The sequence below is a fragment of the Tetrao urogallus genome (assembly GCF_951394365.1).
Source record: "Tetrao urogallus genome assembly, chromosome: 14".
Classification (NCBI taxonomy): domain Eukaryota; kingdom Metazoa; phylum Chordata; class Aves; order Galliformes; family Phasianidae; genus Tetrao; species Tetrao urogallus.
Genome location: NC_136827.1, coordinates 11103969 through 11130618, shown reverse-complemented (window position 1 = coordinate 11130618; position 26650 = coordinate 11103969). Strand labels below are relative to the sequence as shown.

Here is a 26650-nt window from a genome sequence, read left to right as displayed (position 1 = left end):
TTCCTTCCAATTTTTGTCTCTCTGGCCATGTTCTATATTGCTGTGCCCCCTAAGAGATTCGTACTGAGTAGTGATGGTCTTCACAGCCGCTGGGAGAACCTGTTCCCCACAGCATACAGAGGGACAAGCACAGAGTGAAGATTTCAGTTTTGGGGACTGCAGTTCTGGAGAGCATTCTGGCACAGCTGTCATTAGAGAGGGCCTGGTTTAAACCATCGTGGGAGAAAAAAGCTGTGTAAGATTTAACATCCGCAGCAAATATTTCATCGTTGGGGCCACTCCTCAGTGCTCAGAGCTCACAGGTTCAAAGTGCAAAGCAGGAACCATTTTCCTGGGCTAGATCCTTTTGTGTAGATTTGGGTGGTGGTCTGATCGGTGTACATAATTTGTGCCATAAATTACTTTTGGGTCACGATGTTGCTGAAACGATGAGCCTGGGGTGTTGAGCTTGAGAGAGCTTTATGGGGAATGAAGAGGCAAAATGTCTTGTTGATAGCAGGCTCAAAATGCTGCTCTTCATGCCAAATTTTGTTCTCAGTAACACTCCAGAAATGTCTGTTCTTTTGAACCTGGTGGATAGTGTGCACTTAAAAGACAGAAAAATTAAAGAGGCTGATTCAAATCCACAGAGCGTTTAGAGCTCGCAAGTACATTGCCTTCCAGTGATATGATGGAGAGAACCTCTCATTTAGCCCCAAAGCAAAGGTTTGTGTTTCAAAAAGCAAAGAGAGAAACAGTAGAGGATATTGGTTATATGGATACAAATTGCAGGCAGATGTGGGAGATGTAGGTCCATGCCCAAGGGAGCCTGAACCCATCCTTCTCATCTCTTGAAATGTAATCCCATCACCATACTTAGCCTGGGGTCGTATGCTCTTGTTTTGCTGATGAAGCTGTTACACCTCAGTTATATGCAGGCAGGCAGCAAGCTCTCTGCAAACACACCCATGCATTTACAATGCCAGACTCTGGCTGCCCTATGTTCACCTTATGTAAAATTGATGATTTTGACAAGCTGCTCCCTAGCCTCCATTAAGTAAAGGCTCATGGATTCTACATAAAATTTATAGAAATCAATGTGCAAAAAATGCAAATGCAAAAAATATGTGCGAATAGATGCCACCTTCCCCAAACCTGTTGTGTGTCCCACTGCACAGACCCCGCTTTAGAACATTTTCAGCAGTAAATTTTATGAAGGAGAAGCCATCTTCCTCAACTGCATCCTCTTTCAGCTTAAAATTATCCAATCACTAAACAAAGATTATTTAAGCACTGGTCAGAAAACCTCCGTGGCTCAGAAATATCATTGATTCCTCTCATTGTGCCTCACCTCATTTATAGCCCTCATTGAGCCTCCAAAGCTGATGTGGCCAAGAAACACTTACAGCTGTGGTGTTTGCAAGGGAAAGATGGTTTATTTATCCTTGTGCATATTAAACACTTTGCCTGATGAGTGGGAAATCCATGTTGTGTGTATGAGTGAGAGGCTTTCTGCGCACACTATCATAGAACCATTAAGGTTGGGAAAGCCCATCACCAGCCATCACCCCATCACCAGCCATGCCACAGGAATTCTACAAAAACTTATTCCTTGGTAAATTACCTGGGTGCTGGGCTTTGCTTTTGTAGTTCATGGTAATGCTGTCTTGTGGCTAAACTGTGAAGATCTGGCAGGCAGCATTTCTCATGCTGTATGTGCAGTAGTGGCACACCAGTACGGTGCACGTGTGCCTTCCCATGGCAGGCAGACGCATATAGCTCTGACTTTTGGAAGGAGTGCCTCTCCTTCCAATTTCTACTATATTTGTTTCAGCATTGGTTGTTGGCTATTACGAGTTTGAGTGACCATTTATAATGTTTTCCTGCAAAAACTACTACCCCATTAAGCAGCTAGCAGCCTTTCTTCTCAGCTCGGTAATTGAAAAGGAAGGGGTGCTCTGCAAATGAAACCACTGGTTTTCCTTTCACAGTAATACTGCTTTTCTGGTGCCTAATTTGCTGCCAATATCATTACAATGTTTAACAAGAATGTGTCAAAATATAAATCATGACTAGCATACTTCTCTGTCCCCCACAGAACAAATTACTGGCAGTGGATGCAGCTTGTTCCTTATGTAGGTGCCTTACAGCCCATCCTCTTCTACACATTTGTTTAGCCCACCTCAGCGCTCAATGTCCATTATCTGTTCTTCTCTTGCTTGAGAATGACAGACATGAGCTTTTCTTTTGGTGGTCATGGGTGAGGGGAAGGGCTTGCTGGAGATCCTATATTGCTTCAAGTGTAACTGTGTGAGAGTTTATGGAGAGTTTATGTGTGAGGTTATATGGAAACAGCATCCCATCTATGATTCCCATGTTGTTGTCTTGTTATAAATTTATGCCATATTACTAGGTCATGTTCACTATGCGCGTTGCAGTCCTTTGGTTGCTCTATCACTGTTAAGGCAGGCGCTGTGAGCTAAATATTTTATTTGAACAAGAGAAATTCTCAAAATGAGGCTCTCGTGTGGATCCAAGTTGCTTTTTGTGGTTATGTTCTGTTCCTATAAATTCGTTTGATGTCTGCAAAGTTTTGCCTCAGTTGGATTTGGCATTTTCTCCACTCTAGCAGTTGTGGGGAAGAAAAAAAAGAAAAGAAAGAAAAAAAGGGAAAAAAAAAAAAAAAAGGAGAGAGCAAAGGGGAGAATAAACAAGTTTTGCAATAAGAAGATATTTTGTGCTCAGTATTTCAGGCTATTTCTTATTGGTCAGACTTGTTTCATGATTTGAGAGTGCTGGAGATGCAATTTATTCGTTTTCTCCAAGAGAGATGCTGCATTTAATATGTGCTCTCCAGGATCCCCTGTTAAAATATTAGGCAATAAAATCTGTGACTGTACAGTAGTTGTTGTTATAATTTCCCTTAGGTAGTGGAAATCGTAATTTATTGTTTTTTAAGATTTCCCCTCGCACAGAAGCTGAGTGATTGCAGTGGTGTAGGGGCCTGGTTTTCTCCAAGTGCATCTGTTTGTACCATGGCTCCTCTCTTCTGGCACAAACACTGTGCTGCAAAGCCCTCCCCAGTTTACAATTGCTGACTTAGCACCTGGGAGCAAAATAGCAGTGAAGACCAAACTGGATCTGCTGTGAGCAACTTGCATTGCTCCCTTTGTTAATAGCTCAGCGTCTGCCTGAGCCTTGGCTGTGTGGGCAGATACCCCATGGATCTGAACAGCAGAAGTGCTTTATGGTGAAGACCGTTACACCATAGAAAGCTGCTCTTTAATACAGACAGCAGAGGTTCAGGTTGGATATTAGGACAAATTTAATCTCAGAAAGATGCATTGGCTGCTCCCAGGCTGCCCAGGGAGGTGGTGGGTCACTGTCCCTGGAGGTGTTTGAGAGCTGTGGAGATGTGGTACCAAGGACATGGTCAGTGGGCATGGTGTGGGTGGGTTGGGGTTGGATTAGATGATCTTGGTTTTTTTCCTATGATTCTATGTCATACCTTCCTTCTGCGATGCTCTTCTAGTACAAGTTGGCTGAATTGACTGAGGTGGGCACACTAGGATCCTATCTGCCATGCAGTTGTTGGTTCCTCCCCAGAGTATGGCTGCTTTCTCTAAGTAATGTTGCAGATATTCACGTGCTCTGAGTTCTGAGTAAGGCATGGTTTGTGGCCATCTCGTCTGGATTTTTAGACCAGATGAGAACCCTTAAAAAAACCAACAGCACTGTTGTGCAACATCCAAGCTCTTTGGTGTGCTTGGTGGAATGTTGCCCAAAGGATGTAAGGGGAAAAGTTCCTAAAACTGCAAGGGTTCTGAGACCAGAGAGGAAAGTGATAGGAGAACTGTGTTTATTGTTTTTAAAATCTGCTTTTCAGCCATTGCTATGAGTTTTGAGTGTGTGGGATGGAAGCAACTGCTGAAGGAGAAGGAGGGAGATGGGATCCTCTGCCCTCTGCAGGAAGGTTGCTTTTGGATCCCACTTTTGTGCAGGAGCATGGCTGTTCTGAGCATGCTGCTTAGTTAGCTTTGCTTTATGTGTGCACATCAGGACAGGCATCTGAGAAGAATTTAGAGCCTGATTTGACTTGCTTAGCACCTGAGGCTGCACTTCAGCAATGATGAAAGCTGGTGGAGGAACGGAGAGGTGTCTGATCTCCTAACTGTGGGTGATAACAGCAACCTGTGTTAGCAAACACACATCTAAGCACTCCCAAAGTTGCTAAAAGGTTTACAAAGTGTAGAACGGGAAAAAAAAACATGGTTCCGGATCTTTAGGCAGCCCCGTTTGTGTGGGCTTCAGTGTTGGGGCAACAAAGAGAAAGTGCTAACTTCATGGCGAGTGCGATGCTGCTAGTAGAAGATCTGTGCTGGGGAGAAAATCACCTTCCATTGACACTTCCATTGCAATGGGCTCTGCATTGCCGCCCACCGCACGCTGTTATTAGATGCTGTTTGCACATTTGCCTAGAAGTAAGAAAAAAACATGAGGCTAATGGTAAACAAACAGGCACAAGTCAGTGTCAATGAGCATCTCGTTTCTACCATTGTTTTGTTCTGCCCTTATGGATCACACTCCCGCAGAGAGGAGCTTGCGTTGTTTTCTCCTGTTTTGTGAATTTTGTAATTCACTGAATGCTAACATTGATGCCAGGTATTCTGAGGGAGAAGTCCCTGATGTTGAATCGGTAGCACAGAAATGTGTCTGGTGGTTTTTTGTCTGCCTAGAGTCTTAAATGCTGAACGCTCAGCAGGCAGCACGTTATTAGAGGCGATGTAAGAATCTGACGCCTGGGGGAAGCATGTGAAAAGGACTTTCCACAAGCCAAAGTGAAGGGCAAGAAGGCAATGAATACTTTTGTGGGGCAAAATCTGCCTCCGTAAGCACAACCCTGAGTGCATTTGCTGCCCTCCATCCCCACTGGCTGCAATGCCATTTAAAGCAGTGGGGCAGCCAGACCCCTGACTGCTGGCAGCAAGCTGGGGACCAAGATGCAAAACCCAAACTTGTCCTGGGGATGCTGCCATGCTGCACAGCCCTTCTGCTCTCCTCAGTGCCGAGTTTCCTTCGTTCTCTCCTCTCTCCTGGCTCTTGCGTTGTCCTGCCACGCCATGTCTGCTTTCCCAGGGCATCCTTGTTAAATCCGTGCAGATATTTGGGGCATTATTTTAGGAGAACTTTGTGTTTCGGGTTTATTCAGTTAAGGAAGAGAGAAAAAGACATTTTCCCTTTGCCTTTTTTTTCTTTGTCTGGAAGGAGTGATTTTATTTGAGGTGATTTTTTGTTGAATTAAAGCCTCTGCGAAGTAATATTGCATCTTCAGAACAAACTGCTGAACTCAACTGCTTTTACCAAATGCATGCAGAATTTTCCCCTCCGGATCCTTCGAGGCCCTAGAGTGCCAGCCTTGCAAAACCCGGGGTGGTTGAGGAGAGTCACTTGAGAGTGATCTCCATAGGATACCTTTAGACAGTGTGCTTATGTGTATTTATAAATGTATATATACATCTAATGCATAAAATTCTCTTACGGTGTGTTACTGCATACAGTGAGCAGCAAGGAAAATAACGCAGAACTAAGGTACCGAAGGAGGTGCTGCCCAGCTGGTAAACTCTGAAAGGAAAAGGAAGAACAAAAACTCCACAGACCTCAAAGAGGCACAGACACAAACCCTTAGCAGTTTGTATCATCGGATTTGTCTTGCTGCTTAATCCGCGTTCTTATTTTTGTGTGTTTGTTTCAGATGCCTCAGGAGCAATACGCGCACAGGAGCACCATGCAGACCTCGGAAGGGCCCCAAGTATACAAAGTCGGGATTTATGGCTGGAGGAAGAGATGCCTCTATTTCTTTGTGCTGCTCCTAATGATCTTAATCCTGGTGAACCTTGCTATGACCATCTGGATTCTGAAGGTCATGAACTTCACAATTGTAAGTCCTGGGGGTTACCCTAAAAGATGGGGGGAAGAGGATGGGGGGGTGGTGGTGGCTTCTCTGCCCATGAATTCAGGTATGGCTTCAGTAATGGGGTGGTGTAATTGCCATGGGTAGCTGCTGCAGCAGGGAGGAGCAAATTTATCCTACAGTCCTCTTTTCTTTTTTCTTCTGGAGAATGACTCTTAGGGCTGTCTGCAGGACTGCCTGGCTGGGAAATCAGCTCAGCATCATGAATCACATTCCTCCTCCGATCTTATCTATATATATACATACACATACACATACATACACACACGTATTTGTATTTATATAATATATACACACATGTTTTTTTTATAAAGCCTCCCAAAGATTCAGTTATAAAGTGTTTTAAAATTATTAATAGAGGTTATTTTTAACTGGGGGATGGGAATGAGTTTGAGCCTTCCTCTTACACATTTTTATTTGCTTTTTCTCCATGGCTGAGCAGTTATGAAACTTGATTTGCCTTTTTCTTAAGGAAAGTTACATAAAAATGTGTTTCAAGGAGCTGCATGGCAAAACATTCCTGGAGTGGCTCTCTGGGTGTGGCATTCAGGTGGATTTTATCCTTGCCTCCCTTGAGCTGGGGTTGAGCATGGAAAAATATGCAATGGATGTGCAATGGGAAACAGATTGCATAGGGATAGGTGGTGCCTTCTGGGCCAGGAGCGCCCACTTTAGCTCAGCTCAGACTTTTTGGCACAGCACAGGGTGCCTTTCATTACCGACTGAACTTTTCTTCCCTTGCTCAACACACCAGAAAGTCAGGACACAATTAGCCAAGCACACCCTATTTTCGAGTGCTAGCATGTAAGGCAGGCCCTAGCTTTTCAGAAGATAATTTGGCCAAACAGAGTGAAAATGAAATGACTTATGTCCCCTTTTTCAAAGCAGTCATTGCCACCCTGATCAGGTGGAGCGATTTTACATCCATTAGGATCTTTGGGAGAAATTAAGTTTGAGGCTTTAATCCTGGATTTACTTCATGAGAGAGCTGTAAGGTTAAAATCACCCAAATCAGTTTCAAGGACTTTCCCAGCCAGGCTCTGATGCGAATAGTGTGTTTGAAGTTTTCCAGCATTTCTTTCTCTGCTTTGGTCTTGCAAAGCCCTGAACAGCTGTGTCTAGCATTATGTCATTAATGGGCCTTGAGAAGTTGAATAAACAATCTCTGACTTACTGTATCCAGCAGACAACGTACTGTGGCAGGGGAACATGTTGAGTTAGTTTCTCTAGCTGGTTTGCTGTCAAGGTGTGCTGATCATTGTGATGCACGTATGCTTAGAGAGCAAGCAATTATAAAACAGTGATCCTCTAAAAGCTGTGAGTGGATGAGAGAGTGAGCCAAACTGGAGCAGTTAATTATTACCCCGACCAGTTATTTATTCATTTATTATGAAATTGATGGCATTTTGACATATACGGTCATTAGATTAAAACCTCTCCCTTCCAGCAGCTCTCTCCTCCCTAGCCTGTATGCTGGCTTTTTCAATGCTGCACTGATCTTCAAGTTGTTGTCTGATTCAGTTTCCTTAAATAGTCACTTACTCTCTGTGACTCATTGGGAATTAGTCCAGCGTAAAGTGTATTTGTGTCTGTTTTTAGCTAATTTGTATGTTTTCATGTTAATAGGTGCTGAACAGCATTGGGGGATGAAAGCCCATACTGTAGCACTGCAGTGAGAACTGCTTTGTGATATATATAGGTTTATGTGGGCATGCTGGTCAGGATGTATATTTCTGACACAGCCAGTGGGAAATAAACATAAGAACAGGGCACGTAGGAGGTGTGCACCTTGTCTCCTTGATCTTGAATTGTATTGTTCTGTAAAATAAAAATTCAAGGTCAGGTTGGATGGGGACCTAGGCAGCCTGCTCTCATGATTGGCAACCTTGCCCATGGCAGGGGACTTAGAAGAGCCAATCATAAAGATCCCCTCCAACTTAAGTCATTCTATGACTGTATGAATGTAGAGCAATTATGAGATGTGTGCCATAACACAAAAGATTGTGTTCAGTCAGGGAGAAATGTCTCAAAGTGAGATTTCTCATTCTGGTCATCTCTGGAAAAAGATCTGTTACTAAATGGATTTTTTTGCATATTGGTGACAAGAATTCAAGGCATTTACCTGTCCAAGCACAACTCCCAGTTTTTGGGGCAAGAACTGCAGAGAAGAGACGTGGAGATGCATTTTGGTAGAAGGAGATGTCTTCCTCCATGATGGACCTGCAAAGTACAACCAGGTTTCGGTTGTTCCAAGCTGGAATTGGTAAAGACCCCACTGTAAGAGTGGTAGGAGCTCAGCAGACATCTGAGACTCCTACTGCTTACAGTTATGGTGCTACTGTGCTGTGTTGGGACCAAATGATGTGACTGAACAGATTATTAAGAATAGAGCAGACAGTTCCTTGGAAATGGTTGGCATGCAATCCTGATGAGCGTTGAGCCCATGGTGCTGCTCTGCTGCAGCCTCGCCAGCTGCTCTGGATCCTGCTCTGCAATTCCTCCTGCACCATTCCCTGCGGCTGAGGAAATCACTGCGCTAAGTGAATTTTTAGAAGCAGACTTTTATCTCTAAATAACAAACGTACGAATATTCTCAAATGAGGAGATGCAAATACGCAAAATCTTTAATTTGTTCCTGTTCTGATAAGAGGAGCTGAGAGGCCTTCTGGGGCAAGGGATTGATTTGAGCAGTCAGTAAGCAATAGCTGCTGCTTAGCAGGTCTGAGTTACCCCTGTGCTTGTGGAGCAAAAAAAGAAAGAGAAGAAAGGAGGGGGAAGTTTTATAGTTTTGTTGTTGTGGAAAATGTAATGCTTCCAGTATCTTCCCAACCCCTGATCTCTCCCAGAACCTGAGTCTGTTCAGCTCCACAGGATGGTCCTGGCACTTACCGGAATTTAATGAGTGCTCATTAAAGCCAGTAAGTGCTCAGTGTATCTTAATGAGCACAGCAAACCTGCTCAGGAAAACTCGGGGGTGTTTTAAATGCTGATAATGGGGTGTGGAGAAGGGAGGGGAGGAAGCGAGTCCATTTTAGAGGAAAAAAACATCACCTTGTGCAGTTTGTACAGCGTGTTGGGCAGCACCCATCACTCCATGTCAAGCCCTGAGCTCCCTTTCTTCACTCCCTTTCCTTTCCCCTCTGCGTGCCCTGTGACATGCTCAGGGAGGAAACTCCCGTGAAATCAAAGCATAAGCTTCCAATCTGTGCCTTTTAATGAGCAAGGCATAACTAATTTATTCTTGGTTTTGCTTTAATCTGAATATTCAAGGCGTAAGTTTAAGTGTGGCTGTTGCTTCTTACGTGGGGCTGTCAAAGAGGTGCTGTGTTTGCATGGGGCCAGTTGGTCACAGCCGGTCTGTGCCATGCTGCAATCACTCAGTCCCTGTGTGGTATTTGATCCTCGGTTTGTTCTAAATGATTTTACCCGGCACAAGCTGTATGGAAAACAGACTTGGAGGGTACCCGAAATATCATCTGCCTGTTCCACAGCTGGTTCACACAGTCAGGTCCATTTATCCAGTTCATTTGCATTAGAGCTATGCTGCAGGAAGCTCTGCGGAGGTTGCTACCTCTAAACTTTACTTTGATTTTTATGCCAAACCACAGAATGAATCTGGACCGATGCCATCAATTTGGGTTGAAACCCAAATGCCCGCTGAAGGTGCCCTAACCTAATTGAGGTAGAAACTGTTATCCAGCATTAAACTTTCTGATGATGTATAGGTAAAGGTACTCCAGCTCATTTGGCTCTTGGACAAGCGTGGTACAAGTATGCGGTTTACACATAATGGATGTGGGGAAAAAACATGAATGCCTTTGGGCTGTGTATGTGACTCACCCTCTCAGCTTGCAGGTCTGGGGCAGCTTGAGCTGTATCCTACCTATTTTACAGAGCTCAGCTGAGCCCCTCAAGGTTTGTAGGTGCCAATCTAATTACAAGGATTGAACCAGAGCTTGTAATGGTCTTACTCTATATGGTCAAACTGCATTAGCATCCAGTGATGCAAGTCATTAGCAGTAGGATTGCCTGTGACTCTGTAGGTGAGCACACACTGTAGAGTACTTGCCTACGATACACTGAGTATCTGTGATCTGTTGGGGCTTTTTATTTAAATGGCAACAGTGCACTTACTCATCTGCCGGTCAAACCACTGAGGTCTCTTTGCTCTGACACGGTGTTTTTGTCCACCCAGTTTGAATTGTATGTTCTTTGGAACAGAAGCTGCTTGCATACAGCAGCCTGCAGTCCTCTATATTGCCAAATACTGCCAGACTATATGTAAGAATAAGTAATTTCCCCTAAGTTGGCTTGCAAGGTTTGAAATTCCTGGAGAACTGCTTTCTAAGAATAATGCAAAGCAAAATCTATAGAAAAGTCTTTGACTCTTTCTTTGTAAGGAAATTATTCTGCAGCTTTGGTATTCAGGAGGCTGTTTGAGAGCAAAAGCTAACAGCTTCCTCCAAACACAGGTCTGAGCAAACCCACACAATGCTTATGCCACCTGAGCTTGTACCTTGGAGGCAGTGCCTCAAAGATATGGGCAGGCGATGACCTGGCTCACTCCATCTCCCTTGGGATGCAGAGAGAAGGGGACCTTCTCTTCCTGTCCTGATCTGACTGAGTTCAGAGGGGTTCGTACAGCGCACTCAAATTCTCTTTCCAGAGCCACACAGTTTGGGATCCTTTAGTATAAGGTTTGGTTGTATTTTTTAATATTTTAATTGAGTAGGAACAAATGACTGATAGGCCATCTTCGTAGCTGGAGGGGTGTATTTTCACATTGCTGAATAAAATGCTAACAATTTAGAGACAAAATGCTGTTGTAGGTAGCAAAAGTGCTAAATATTATTATCTTGCTTTCTTTATTAGAAGTTTATACGAAAAATATGCTTTTAAAGTTTGGTTATGAACAGTTATTTCCGATACAATTACTCCCTCTTGTGTGTAAACTACCTGCCACATTTTAATTACAGGAAAACAGTTGGGTAATAACACAGCAGTAAAGATGGATTAGAGTTAAGAAAGCTCATCTGCTTAATAGGCTGGATTCTTTTATTAATGATTTAAAGGAACAGACTTTGTTCTAATTTTTTTAATTAAAAATTGCCTCAGAATATAATGACTGTGCAGTTTATGTTCCCTTTTCATGATTTCTCTGGGGTCTTTTTAGGTGCAATTCTAAAGCCAACATGGGAAATAAATCTGCTTTGCTTCTCAGCTTCTGCTTTGTAGTGCAGCTCTAATTGGTCAGCTAAATTGTTTAGAATTAGAATTAATTTTGCTATATCCTTACTGAGGAAAGGGTGACTGTTTTTTTTTTCCTCTCAGCCTCCTTCGCACACACAGAATTGTGCACTTTTCCACCTTAATTCATGTTCCTCCTTTTATAAAACAAGTAATTGTTTCTAAACCGCCCTCATTACCCTAGAGCTTTGTGTCTCTCCTTTCTATTCTCATTCACATGGACTGCATCTTCTGATATAAAGATGTTAATCTTGTAGGGATCTGACAGAACCAGCAATGCTGTGAGTGACTGTACTGTTAAATGAAGTTTCAATGGATTAAATCCTTACCCCTGTGGGATGCAGTGAAAATGTTGACATTGTCTACAGTGGATCCGTTATTAATGATAATGCTTTTTAGTTGTGGTTTTGTACCCCAAATTCAAATTCCCTTCTTCTCAAATGTAAAAAATAATGTTCTGCTTTTCTTATGCTATTTTCAGAGACCTGAAGTTTCTGTTTCTGCATTAAAAGCGATTGGGATTGTATATCCTTTAAAGACATATATTCTGCTGTTTCAGCTTCACTCTTTTGGAGTTCAGAATAAAACAGTTCTGATAGGATATTGCAGGACGTTGTTGCAAGGTTGGTTCCTGTGCTGTTGCATCACTGCAGTGTTAGGCTTCTGGTCCTGATCACTTGCTAAGTTACAATGCATCGATTTCTTCCAGTGCTGCACCTTTGAAAACTCAGTCTCTGACAATATGTCAGTTTTATTGTCTTAATAGTGTATCCTCTCAGCCAGCACAAGCACATAAGGCCTTCATCTTCCTGTTAGCACACAGTAATGAAAGGAGCCCATATTTTTTCCTCACTGTCTGTACTCTCTGCTAAACCTCTGAGTTCTTCTGGTGCCATGACATCGGGTTTGCTTACAGATATATCATGGAAGCAAAAAAGATGGCGAGCCTTCCATCAGTACCTCTAAACCAAATGTTATGTGCTAAGTAGCAATCATCAGGTAATTCTTTGTTTTTATTCTTCGCCTATTGCATGAGGCAGGCTGCAGCATACAGCCTATTATGGAGGTAGGTGGCCCTTTTCCCTCAAATATTTTGGTGGTTTGGCTTTCATGAAGAACTGAGGCTCATGCAATTGTGCTTCCATCTCAGTATACGAGCTTTCAGCTCTCTCTTCTCTATTGTTTTTAAGCCATGTATCATATTGAAAACCTCTGAAGAGATGTATGTATTCAGGAGACACAAATATCTCGTATCTTGGGTTTATGGCTGCGATGCCATCGATCCCTACAGGACCCAGCAAGCGGTGCGGATATGGTGGGCTATGCAGGGAGGTGAGTCATAAACTCTCGATCCCAGATCCCACTTCCGCCACCTCCCTCCACAGGGGATTGTTCTCAGCTTCTCTTTCATCTGAAGAAACAAGATATTTCACATTAGCATTCTTCTCAGCGCCAACAAAAGATCTTTAGCCTAGTGGTTCTGAAGCAGAAGGAGATTTGTCTCTTAGAGAACACGTAAAAGGTATTATTATAAATGCAAGGAAGAACAAAAACAAGCTCGCTGCTAAAATGCTGATAATCAGCTAGATCTTTGAATAGCTCACAATCTGATCCCTCCCCATATTCTCACAGTACATTAGGAGAAATGATTTAATTTGGGAAGCCACACAGAAGTAACGTACCGGGCTGATCCATGTAGTAGGTTCTCCACCCCTCCTTCCCTTGTTCTGTGTGTTTTTGTTTTTGCTTCTTTTTTAATTTCTGAGCTTCCTGACAACTCTCCTGAACTCTCTGCATGTCAGAGAGCAGTGACCTTCTCAGCTTTGTAAACCGAACAGCCATCTCTAACAAAAATAGAATTCTTCTGAAGCACCTCTTCTCGGTGATTGCTTCAGGCAGAAGAGCTGCTTGGTGGAGCCTCCATGCCTTTTCCAGCTTGGCCTGGAACTGGAAAGCCATCAGCTTTTCAGAAAGCTGCTGCTTAAATTCTTATTGTTTGGTGTTGCACAGTCTGTGGAATGGGGCTGGAGGTGGCTCTGCCACCACTGCAAAGCACGTAGCAGCAGAAACTCAGGCTCTTTGCAAGGAGCTCCAGTTTGCAGGCTTACTGCTGCTGGTTGGATGGAGCCCTGGGCAACCTGATCTAGTGGTTGGCAGCCCTGCCCAGAGGAGGGGTTGGAGCTTGATGATCTTTAAGGTCCCTTCCAGCCTAAGCCATTCTATGATTCTGTGGTTGGCTGTGATGTGTTTCTGTTTGACTAAACCAAAGAAGGGGAGTAAGAAAAAAGTAGCATATACTCCCTACATTTGCATGCATCTACCCTATTTAAAAAAGGGGAAATTTAGATTGGATATAAGAAGGTTTTTTTGCAATAAGGGTGGTGAGGCAGTGGCACAGGTTGCTCAGAGAGGTGGTGGTGCCCCATCCCTGCAGATACCCAAGGTCAGGCTGGAGGGGCTCTGAGCACTGATGGAGCTGTGAGCATCCCTGTGTAGTGCAGGGGAGTTCAACCATACGGCCTTTAAGGGGCCGTTCCAACTCAAACGGTTTTATGATTTACCTTACACAGTGTTGAGAACATGTTCTAAAGCCTTAACAGTTCTGTGGACAAAATTACAAACCTGTGATTTTATGGACTGCAGCTTCTCCCTTCTCTCTGCAGACACTGTGTTATCTCTTCTGTTCTTGGATGCATCTTTTCTGCTATATATTCCCATCCCTGATTTGATAAATGTCTTTGAAGTACTCACTGCTGGATGCTGCCATTCTATGTGCCTGCTCTTCCAGAGCTTTGCTATGGAGATGAGTTTGAATATACCATTTGAATTCATCACAGCTTACATTTTAGTTCTGGTCATTTCCACTTCAATTACATCTTCCCTATTACCCATCCTGCCTTCGCCGCTGTGGTCAGTGGTAAGATGGAGTGAGGTAATTATTTGTATTGAAGCCCAAGTTTCTATGGGACTACACTCCAGTGCACTTGCATGAAGGACAACCTTTTAACACTGAAATGATATGGTTGCAGACAGATTTATAGGAGAGGAATAGATTTGCACAGGTAATTCAGCTTTGACCCCTTGAGTTCTCATTACTTCTCATCCACGCATCACTATTGCCCACCTCTTTCCTATTTTTAAATGAGATCCAGTAACTAATAGTGAAATTATGGCAATCTGCTATATGAAATTTGTGATTATTTGCATTTAATTAAAGGCTTCTCTTGAGAAAATGAAGGGCGGCTTAACCTCAGAGAAGCCTCCACGTCTCCAGTAATTGCTTATAATGGAAGTCTTTAGAGTTTCTGCCCCACCACAGGATAAAGAAAAAAAAAAAGATTCCTCCCACGCACAGGGTCTCAAAATTATTTTATCCTTGTGTGGTGAAGGTGACTGAGGAACCCAGTGAAGCGTTCCTCACTTTGGTTTAACCAGTTAAGATTCAATTTAATTACTCAAAAGCCAAGCTTGTGGTGTGTTTTTGAAAAGCCCATGGGCACCATGCATTCTTTTTGAAGGAAGGGGACGGACCTTCCTCTTCACAATACGTTTGTAGTCCGGCAGTTGGTGTCAACATCAGAGTGGGATTTCTGAGGATGGCCAGTGCTCCACATTGCTGCATTGCCCCAGTGACCCCAGTGCACACTGTGCCTAAGGCAAGCACGAGATTGCATGAGGCACTGTCTCAGACACTGAGTGTGTGGCACTCGAATCGTGCATTCTGCCTAATTACTTCTCTCACTGTTTTCATGCCTCTTCTGGCAGCACAATCACTCTGCTTGCACCCTCTGCTCTATTGAAATCCCTTCTTCTATCACAGATCTGAAAACAGGCATGACAGAAATTAGAGTATATGTTGCAGCAGCAGATATGGCCATTTTCTGCTGTCTGTTCTCCATGCCAAAGGTATGAATGTTGAAAAGCATTCTGCTATCCTGTGTTTTCACGTTGTTCATTAGCGCCATGTATCACACAAGTTCTTGTTAATATACAGTAAAACACATAAAATGTCTCTGAAATTTTTTGTAGTGACCTCTTAGAGCTACACGAGTCAGAAATGGAAACATCATAGTTGGTCATCTGTAGAGTTGTCATAATTTTCCAAGTTGCAACTGCAGTTAAGTACATGAAAACATGGGATCTTCCTCTGATGTTTCTTAGCAAGCAAGCATGTTGACAAACAGCAACTCTTTATTCTGGGGGGAAAAAAAGGGTGTTTTAGTTACGTATGCTGGGCCCTGTAATGTATTTCAAGTAGGTGCGAGCCATATAGGTGTGTGTAGGTGCTGATTTTGATTGAGGTTATTTAGTAAGGTGGCATTGTTTCTGATAACAAATACTTCGTCCTTCCAAACAAGGCATTGAAGCTCTTCATTCTGGGAAACTAAGAAATCAAATGCCTTTTACAATATTTACTTCTCGTGCATGTTAGAAAAGGAATTCCTGCTAATTACATATTTGTGCACACGAACTACTGCGGAATGAAGGTCTTATTTATGGAGGCATGTCATCACATGAGTTTGTTATGTTTTCAGCAAAGCCTTGAGTCTTGTGAAGGGGAGGAACACCAGGCTGAGCAGCAAATGGCTGGGCTAGAGGAAGATTAGGTGGATCTTAACAATTCTGCTGTGATTTTACAGAAAACTGCATTGTCTGGAAGGAAGGTTGATTCAGTTCACCAGCAGTAAGTGTAGATTATAGAGCAAATTTCATCTTTATTTGAAGTTACTTGTCAGGACCTATTGACCAAAGGTATTTGTCTTTGCTAGTATAGTAAATGATTCACTGTCATAAATCGCACAAGAAAAATCCTGTGTGTTAGAAAGCAGATGTTTAATTTCTTTCTTCTTCCCAGCGGAGCCGCATTTCTTGCCATTGCACCTTTCCTCTAATAGAAGTTTTTCTGCAGTAGTTTGCCTAGTCAGTCCTTTTGTTCCTTTAAATGAGAATGAGGAGCTGTTAGGAGTTCAGGGTTGAGATAACAGTGCTCTGTACAGGGAACCTGAGGCCACAATGAAACCTTTGTTGTAGGTGATGTTGGGAGCCCATAGGAGCAGCACCATGGCTGTGTTCCACATCCAGATAAGAAAGTCACCAGAATGGAAGGCATTACAGGTCTGTACTACAGGAGCATTCTGTATGAGGGAAGAGTTTCACACTTTGAGGAAAAAGGTCTGTTCTGCAGGTGAGGTCGGAGCCTGGAGCTGGGAAGTTGGTTAATTCCCTGTTGCCTGCAGACTATGCTAAATAAATACGGAGTAGCCAGGCACTTGATGGATGATTCAGCTCTCCTCATACAGGGCTATCAGTCTGTGGCATTGCTTCTGGGTTACACAGGTATAAATGAGAGGGGAATCGGTGGCAGTGTGTGGCTCCGGAGGCAGGCTGCAAAGGAGAGTTGTAAACTTTGAAATATAGACAGTATCTGGGCAATTGGAAAGAGAAGTGTAACCCCGGCTGGTTTGCTGTTGGTGGTTGTTGTTGTTGCTGCTTTAGGTTAGTGATAGTCTACAGATTGACATGTTAAATGGATTTCACTCCCCTGTTAGGTGTGTCAGTTTAAAACAAATAGGTGGACACGGTGGGAATTTTTGCATTGCAGAACACAGAAAAGGGGTCAAGAGAGCTCTGTACACAAAGGTGGCTGAAAAGAGCTAGAGATCTCTGCTCTGAAACAGCTGCCCAGCTCTGGAAAACATCACAGGAGTCTATAACTGGGGACCAGCTCTTCATGCATCCCAGTGAGTGGTAGTAAACAGGTCTGTTGTACTTGGCTTTTCTTCCTTTTCCTCTTCTTAAAAAGAGTCCATTCAATAAGAAATGCGAAGTTGAATGGCTGAGTTTGCAGCTCAGACAGTTATCACTGATGTTCATATTGGATGAGCTGTCTGAAATACATACTGAAAGCATAGAGAGATTATGAGATTCATGATGGGGAAATGACCACCATTCATCCAAAGTGTTTTCAGTAACAGCACAGGGAAGGGATTGCATTGGTGCAATCTGTAGTTCTTGTTTCTGTTTTAAAGGTCTCTAATGAGCCATGTATGCAGTGCATTTCTCCCTGGGAAATCCCACTGAAATCTGCCACTTGGATTTCATTTCTTGTGCTGCTATATTTAGAGCAGAAAGCAGATCTCCCAGCATGACTCCTCCTGGCTTATAGGAGCCCTACGAATTGTCCTAGCAATAAACTCTAATCAGTTACTAGAGCTGCCTGCACCCTGTGAAAATCCCTAAAAATGATTTAAAAAAAAAAAAAAATGGGAGCAGAGTATTTGCAATTGCATTCCAGCTGCAGTCATGTGGCAGTACCCCATCATCGTCTCTGTGCCATGGGGGTGGTCTCAAGGGATGTGGTGTGTGCTTTATTACTGTGGTCCCTTGCTCAATTTATATTTCTGCACCCCCTTTTTTATCCTGTGGAGAAGGAATCTGATCACAATTGCCTCCACTGAGTTTTAATGAGTAAATTAGAATTTTTAGAAGTTTTTGATCAGCCATAGTGTCAGGGTGCACGTTCCCTTCCTCGCTGTCCAGCAGTGCTCTCTAGAAAAACAAACAGGAGGTCTGATGGACTTGTTCTTTATAAGTTCCTGTTTTTCTTGACCATAGTTCCATTAAAAATCATACACAGCCATGCCAAGTTAGGCATCATGCAGCATCTTGGTATAATCAAGGGGGTGAGCCTTCCTGCTTCAGTGCAGTACTTTCTCTGGCTGTAAAGTCCCAGGATAGGCTGTGTGCTGTAATGAAGAAATGTGGTGGCATGGACATTAGTAAAATATGATGAGTGGAGAGAGGTCATACATGTCTGTTTGTGGTGTCAAGTGAGAATATGGCATTTTTGTATTTCAGATGCCTTTTATATTTAATTCCCTTTCTGTTCTCATCTGCGTAGGAAAAAAACATTTAAGACTTGAGAGCAACAAAGTTACTGTGGATTTGCAGAAATGGTGCTCCTGAATGAAGCAGGAATGTGTCCATCCTTGCAGCTTTTTGTTACCTTTCACATTCTTTGATAGAGATGTAATTTTCTCTAATCATTCAGAAAGATGGCTGGATATTTTTTCTATTACATTCTGAAAGACTTAAACCTTTTCTGGCTTACCTTTGCTGTTTTTCATGTTTATATACAACAGCATAATGCATCAGCATTTTTACAAGTTCCCCATATAAGAATGAGCCATGCTTATGAAGGCTGTCAGGCTTTCTATTGAACGGAATAACTAGAGCATCCCTATGAGTTGACATCGGCCTAAGAATCACATCTATATGCTGAAATGTCTCATTTTATGCCTGTGTTGCCATTTAATAGCTAAACTGTGCCCTTTCCTTAATTTACTGTTGCTATCCAGAAGTGCATTAGTCCTGGGGTCCCGGTGAGCCTGGCTGCTGCTGCAGGTGACCCGGGTGCCTACAGGCTGCATTGCCGTAATTAACTGGTGAGTTAGGAAGGGGAGGGAGACCAGCCTGCAGCACCTTAACCTTCCTTTTAGCAGGTTTTTCCTAGCTAGGATTGCAGTATAAAATGATTACTTTTTGCTCTCTCCTCTGTATTTAGCCTCAGGAGATTTTTGATAGGTTTTGGCTATTAAAGACAGCAGTAAATGCCTAACTGGAAGCTGTCTGGCATTCATAACCTTAAGCTGTATAGGAAAGCAGAAAAGCTGAATGGATTTCTTTTTTTTTTTTTTTTCCTTTCCATTATTTTCTTCTTTATTTTCCTATGGAAAAGACCTACAGGAGCAGATGAAGCTGCCTGCCTTTCAGGTGAATTCCACTCAGGATGATAAATTATGTCTGAACTGAACCAAAATGTTCCTAATGGCCCTAGTCAAAAGGCCCATTATAGGATATCTAACTCACTTAAATTCCTTTCTGCTTTAAATCGTTAATGATTATGTATTTTAGGGCTGAAGTGGTATGTGCTTAAGGGGCACTTTAAGGTTAGCCAAACTTAAAAACGTACACCTGAACTGAGAGACATGGGCTCCCTTGTGTGACCTTGCTCTTGTGGCTACTTCTTCAGGTAGATAATTGTGTGGGGATATTTACCAGCCACCAGGAGGGTTTATGGAAAAGGAAGTGAAGGGACATTTTGGAGCAGAGAGCAAACAGCAGCTTTGGCTGGCCCATGTGGTTTGTAAATCATACGGCTGATATTGCAGTGAGAAAGTTAATTTGTCTTCTGCTATGACGTTTGGGGAAGTAAACCATGTGGCGACATGAGGGACAATTTCCCAAAGGAATGGCTGGTAAACAGTACGTCACCAGTCCTGTTCTGACTTACGCATTTAATTGCTTTCAAGCACAGTTTTGCAGCAAAAAGATTGGTATCCATGTAGTAACTGGAAAGATTTGGACTTAGTCTTGTGCTGCTGCTTGCCCTGCTGTTGACCAGGAAGCGTTTCTACGCGCTTGTCTGTAAGGGTATCAAGAATATCAACCTGTTCAGCATCATCAGTTACAGGAACTTGCCCATTTCTTTGACTTTCAGTGTCTCCTGACAATAAAACACAGAAAGTTCCCTGTCACTTCAGATAGCCTTGATATTTACAGAACCCGTGCGCTCACAGCAGCTGTGTTCTTGTGGATAATAATGCCTGCAGCTTCATTTTTACTTTCATTAGACTCATCTGTGAGTTTATTGGAGCTTAGATTTGCATTCTAGCATTTCTCCTCAAGTGTTGTCATTATGCTAAGTCAGCGATTACACAGTCTTCTGTTCAAGTGAAATCAGATGTGACCTTAAGGTCTAGTATCTGTGATCAGACTTGGGCACATCTTCCTTCACAGTCAAAGCATTGATTCAGGGCCAGCAAGCAGCACGATGCCTTTTCCTGCAGACACTGGGCAGAAATTGGCCCCATAATAATACTCTCATATGTATCTGATGTATGCACGTAGAAGTGAGTAAGCTTGCAGAGATAGCTGAAAAAGCATGTTTTCCAGAATATTAAATTGCTGCGTACAGAGAAGTTGCACGTGCCTAGGACTGTAACACTGCCATCTTCTGTCATCTTTATTGTAGAATAGAGGGATGTGTTCTTTACAAACTGCAAAATACCCATTTTCCTTCTGCCTTTTTTTCTCTTGTCAATACAGCTCCCCAGTGGGGATTTTAAGCAAACATTGTCCTCAGCTTGTTTGGGATGTCATTGATAGGAATTCCTAGCCTAGCACACTGCCAACATCTGAATCCTTCAGAATATTTTCTGTTCCCTACTGAATCACTTCCATTTGATACGTGATGAGTCAGCAGGCCTTTAATTGCTATTCCTCTTCGCTGGGAGTGCTCTCGTTCAATATGTTAAATATTTAATTGCTCTAGCTTCCCAGATAGAGCCAGGAGGTCATTTGGATGAGCAGATGCCCAATACAGAACCTGTTGCTCCTCCAGACAGCAAGCTTGGGAGCTCAGCCTGTGTCTGTGTCTGGAAAGCATCTCTTGGGGCAGGTGGGGCCCAAGCAGTTCAGGATAAAGCAGGTGCTGGTGCACGCTGCCCAGGAGGGCACTGCACAGCTGAGCATGGTAGGGTGGAATGCTCCCAGCTGATCCCAGCACTCTCTCTTGCTCTTTTTTCACACAGCGATGTCGACATACCCGCTGGGATACTCCTGTGCTTGGTGGATTATGGAGTGTGCCTTAGGGGACTCAGTAAGACGGGATGTTATAGGCAATAAAATTATCTTCTTGTAACTTTACTGAATGTTATGCATGTATTTCATACTCAGTGAGCTGAAATAAGGGCACTTCTTATAGCAAGTGTTTTAATGAATGCATTGTGCAGGAACAATCTCGGGTGCCTTGCTTAAGACAGCCTGGCTTCCAGCTAAGACTGTCATTTGTTTCACACCTCCACTGGGCAAAGTGGGTCTTCAGCCTTCCAACTAAGGTGGGAAATCCGGTTCAGCATTCATGAAAGTGCTGTACCTGCCCACAAAAAGCTGGGATTTGCTGCTTGTAAATGCCTCCACACTTCAGGAAAGTATTTCTTCACATGATGCTGTGTAGGAGAATTCAGGCTCTCACATCACGGCAGTGTATGAGCAGTCCCAAGCATCTTCAGTAGTGTAGGTTTGAGGTTGGAACTGCAATGCAGTCTTTGGAGAAGATTCCAGATGTACTTCTCCGAATCTGCCTGTGGGATTCACTCCTCTCTGAAGTCTCACTGCTTATGTCTAGTGCAGCATGGAGTTACGTGGTGAGAAGTATGTAGAAGAACACAGAGATACAGAGAAGTGCATACTTAGCACACACATTCTGTCACTTGTGGGTGGCACTGGGGAGAAGAAAGAACTTAATGAGAAAAATGGGAAGAGGAAGAGCCCTACAGCCTCACTTTGTTAATCTTATTATCCTGGTCCTAACATAAGAGAAGCTACTGTAATGCACACGTTCAAGCGATGGCATGAAAAATTTGCTGAAGTTTCCCTCCCACTGAGTCAAGGAGAAGCAGTCTCACTCCCACCAAAGGGATGAATAAATGTACCTGCTCTTAGAGCAGAGCAGTGAGCACCAGCAGTATCATTTTGTAGAACAGATCTCTTAAACAGACCTTTAGATTAAGAAAAATAGGTATGGAATAAAATTCCATCCTGAAGCAAATTTGGCTGTACTGCAGCAGTGAGTCGGAGGAACCCAATGAATAGATAAGTGGCATTTTCCCACATTATTCAAAGTGCCCGCTTGCTGAACAAGTGGTGCAGAAAGTTCTCTGTGGATGAGAAATGGGGAGAGAACAGTTCATCCTCATGGAGCCTTGACTTCCACCAGACCATTAATATCTGGGATGTTTATGACCTTCCAGTCAGGCAAGGAAGAATAACTCATCGGCAGTCAGGTTCAATACAGCTAATGTTTCCAATGTTAAATGCATACTTGCAGACCAGATCTGATTGCCAATTTTCTGGTGAACCCTTTCTGCTGGTATGACTTTCAGCTTTCAGTCTGCTGCAGGTTTCAAGCTCTCTAGCATATGCTATGGAGCTGTACATGAAGAGAAAGCTGGCAAGATATGTGGGAGAGCTCGAAAGTCTTTCTTTGTTTTGGACAACATAGGCTATGCCTTGTGAAAGCCATCCTTCATTTCAAACTCTGGATTCAGGAGCCACCCTCGGTGTGAGATGGTCACTCTTGTGTCCATTCAGCCACGCATAGCTCTCCAAAAACTCAAAACCCATGGTCCTGCCCAGACTGTTACATGACTGATGAGACAACTGGTTTGTGGAAACATTGCATGGCCTTTAGGAACAAGATTGGCCATTGTAGCCCTGCAGGCCCTGTACAACTGTCGTAATAGACTTGGCTAGCTTCTGTGTGAATGGAAACCAGTCCAGTCCATCCATGGCAAGGTAGCAGACAGGAGAGCTGAGCAGCTACCAGCTTAAGGACAGGCCAAGCTACAGGTTATTACAAATAGAATAAACACTCTGTTTGAGACTAGAAAATCAGGGAGTTTGTCACTGTGCACCAATATCTTGGCTCTCACAAGTGAATACGTAAGGGTGGTGAGCTTTCAGTCACCCACCCACTCAGTGCCTAGACCAGGGCAGATTTCTACAGAGCTACTTTACCTGTCTCCAGTTGATAAAAATAATTGGAATTATTGGACCTTCAAAGCTGTGGAGAAAGTAATGGATGACCAGCTGCACTTCAAATGAAAAAGTAATCTGTGGAATAATTACTGCCAGTCAACCTGAGCCTAGCTGTGAAATATTAATGGGTTGCTTGATCAGTCTATACAGAGCTCTCAATCATGCGCCTAGAGAGCAGCAAAAAAAGCAGCAAACAGCTCAGGATTTGTAGTTGGCCGACTTATTGACAGGAGCAGAATAAGATGTTCTCATGTGATATTTGCTGTAAGCAAGTACCAGTTCTTGGTCCCTACCAGAAAACTTTCTTTTAGCAGTCGTGAGTTCAGAGATGAACCACCTTGTGCCTTCCTCCAAGCAGCCTCCATCGTGGTGAGCAGCAGCAGCCCTGTGCTCTGCAGATCTGGGCTCAGCACTGCTGCACAGCTCAGCAGCGTGTCAGCCTTGGAAAGCAAAACTGAACAGAGGACTTTCTATATTTAACACTAACCCATGTACCTTAGAAAATGTTTGAACAGAATGCGTGGAGCTCGGAAAGACTGACAAGGAGTGAGCTGCCACCCTGATCCAGCAAAGGACTGCACTTCAGGCGTGTGAACAGTCCCGTTTGCTTCAGAGAGACTTTGCATAAGCTTAAACACTTTGTGAGATTGAAGCCTAGTGAGTAGGAGTTCATAAGTGAAAAAAAGAGAAAGCTCTGAGCCAGATTTCTTTTCCTGAGCCCTTGAACTTAGGGGAAGTTCAGCTTCAAAACGGGAGCTAACCAGGGAATGAACACAGGCTGCTTTGATTAAAAATGCTGCAAAGTTTTGATCATGCCGTGAGATTGCAAGCCTCGTGCTGCATTTGCTAATGGGAGTGATAGTTCCTTTGGTGCCTCTTCTGTGCCTACCTCCTCCTGGTCCTAGCAAATCTGTGCATCTCGGTCTCCATCCTCCCACACTGCCTGGATGTGGGGAACAAGCAGTACCAAACTGCAGAGAAAAGCCTGGTTCATTTCTGAGGGGGATTTCAACTTTATGATGAGGGTCTACATTCACAGCGTGTTGCAGAAATAGGAGACAAATCTGAGCAAGAAACAGGATCAGCAGGAATCTAGGTGATGTGAGGGAAAGCTCTTCTTGGTTTTTTGAGAATGTCAAGCAGTGAACAAAGTGGACCAAACACACATCTAGTCACATATCCTTCTTTGTTTCTGCATACCCTGCAGAGTCAGGGGAAAAATATCCCCTACACAATGTGAAGGACTGTGACTGGTTAGCATTGTGTGCACAGATGGTTCCTTCTTTGGACAGTGCCAGAGTAGGATGTACATCTATAATAAATGAATACTGAGAAACAAGGAGGCATCAAAATGTGTGTGCATTCCCAAGATGTCCATGAGGAGCTATTTCTGTTATCAGCCTGTTCCAATGTCTGATTTCAAGGAAGGAAGTTCCTTAATATCTGCTAAATAGCCAAAAGGGAGCATTGCAGTCCTTCACAAGGTAAATCACTTGTCTTCTGCAGTGAAAGATCCTTGAAGGAACATTGCTGTGGAGGACAGCTAGCTGCCTAATTTGACCCATTAGTTGAGTCCTACATTTCTTTAGTGTGAATGTTCCCCAGGCATCAACTTCAAGAACTTGTAAGGCTCAGGAATTCTAAGCTTAGAGCTGCCTCTTTTCACTGCATGGGCTGAAAGACTTGGGTCTCTGCTTTCACCCTGAACAGCTTCGAATTTGGCCGATGAGTTTTCCCTCCCTGAGAAATGAGGAGCCAGTCGGCATACTGGTGGTGCTGGTTGCTCCCTTCACCCTTCAGCTCTATGGCTGGCCTGCTGTGTAACCTCTGGCCCTTTTTTCCCCTCTTCATAATCCTGCCATCATGAGATTATTTGAAAGACAGACCAGTTGTATAATAATGTGCATTATTGTTTGTATTCTTATTATTGGATCTGAAATTATTATGTTTAGATATACATCTATAGATAATAGCAAAACTAGGCACAGATTTCATATTAACTTGTAGTCTCCAGCCTGACCGATCCTTATGGTAGAATATGGAGGAAGTAGTGCAGGATTCAGCCGTACTGTTCTGGGTAACGTGGGGTAGAGGAGCAGACTTCCAATATCTGCAGGCAATGTCAGAGAGCCTGTTGAGCCACATCTTGGAGATGACGGCTGTAGGTACGACTGCATTATAAATAGCAGCTAATAATAGTAGCATAACAGCAAGGTTCTCAGCTGATGTAAATTGGAAACTGTAATTCCGTAGAAGTTAATGGAGCTCAACTGATTTACACTAGTTGGCTGTCTGGCCCCTAGCAAATGATTCTAAATCTGATAAAATTAAATGAGATTCAAAGCTCCCTCATATAAGAGAATATTAAACCCTATCTCTGCTGTCAGACTTCTGCATAGCTGTCAAGCTTTGTAGTTCGGGTTTAAGATCCTGTTTTAAGTTCTTGATTTTATTACTTGATATTTTTTCACTTCTCTGTCTTTTATTTCATTCTGTTAGTTAAATCTTTACTTCCCCTCAAAAAAAGACTTAGAAAAACCGCCTGTCTTGATGGATCATTAGGTGCCATTTGTTAGTATTCACAATTTGTTGGCAGAGATCTTAAATCTATTGAGATTTGTGCCCTTTAATTTCAGTTCAAAATGCAAATAGACATTGAAAACATCTGTTCAGCATCCGTGCTGCAGAGGTCTGCAGCCTCAATGTTTTTCCCTTGTTCTCAGTAAAGTACTGTAAATTTTATTTAATAAGACTGCCTCCAGCTTATACATTAAACACACACACACATCTTTAAACTCAGGGAAAGTAAAAACTGAGCACTGAATTATTTGATAGTGTTGCCCAGCTGGGTGTATCGCAGACCTTGGGCTGATGTGCGACTTTGATCAATGAGGTGACCAGTCCTAGGGAGGCTTCAGCACAGGTCAGGAGTGCTGAGCTGCTTTAGGAGAGGCTCTGTCTTTGAAGATTTCTTGCTTGCCTCAGATCTGCTGGCGTAAAGGCACAAATAATTCCTTCTCTCAGCTCCGTTGCAGAGATCCAAACTGGCTTAAATGTTTTTAATAGCAGATTTTCAAACTGTAGATTCCTTTGACAGCATGGGGTTGAGGACTGGCTGGGTAAACCATTCTCTCTGTGCGATGGCTGGAGGAATGGGCGAGGGTGGCAATGTTCACAGCCATGGCTTTGTGCAGTGCAGCACATCTGGCCACAGCATCACTTCACAGGAGTAATTGAAATTTGCTGGTTTTCAACCATATGCTCAATGTAGTGATTGCCCTGTGATTTGCTATTGCACATTTACCCATACACCTGAATCTGGGTGGAGTGCTTTGAAATGGAAAAGCTTCTATGCAGAACTTTCTTGAGACTTAGAACAACTAGGAGCAGCTATAAACAGAAGCTCCAAACAAGTCCCAGGACTGAGACTACTCAGAAGGGTGGAAAGCATTTCTCATTGAGGCCATGAGTAGTTTTCAGAGAATTGTAAAGGTTGGAAAAACCCTCTAAGATCACCAAGTCCAACCCAGCCCATCCCAAATGACCACATCCCTCACTGCCACATCTCCATGGTTCTCAAATGCTTCCAGGGACTGCCTCAACTCCACTGTTTGAGGCAGTTCCCTCAGATGATGGTGTGAGGTTGGGGGGAAAAAAAAAAAGCTGGAAGTTTGAGAGCAAGTGCAAGGCTCAAACTGTATGTTTGTTTTTGTTTGCTGTGCACTAAAGTCTCCACCGAAGCAGAAAGTAAATGAAATCACTGAGAAGTTTTCTGCTAAATGTGATTAAAAACAGCATGTGAACTTAAAAACTCATGGCAGTTGCTCTTCGTGCATACAGTTTGATCATACA

General features: G+C 43.2%; 1 protein-coding gene across 1 annotated transcript in view; it reads left to right on the top strand.

The window, feature by feature from the left end:
• Nucleotides 1-5731: 5731 nt before the first annotated feature.
• Nucleotides 5732-26650, top strand: part of SGCD (sarcoglycan delta) — a gene marked incomplete at both ends in the record, with an annotated part of 119813 nt that continues 98894 nt past the window's right edge. Inside the window, one exon of the mRNA XM_079542162.1 lies at nt 5732-5917. Within this exon, the coding sequence (XP_079398288.1) occupies nt 5732-5917 (186 nt within the window). The remainder of the gene's footprint in view (nt 5918-26650) is intronic.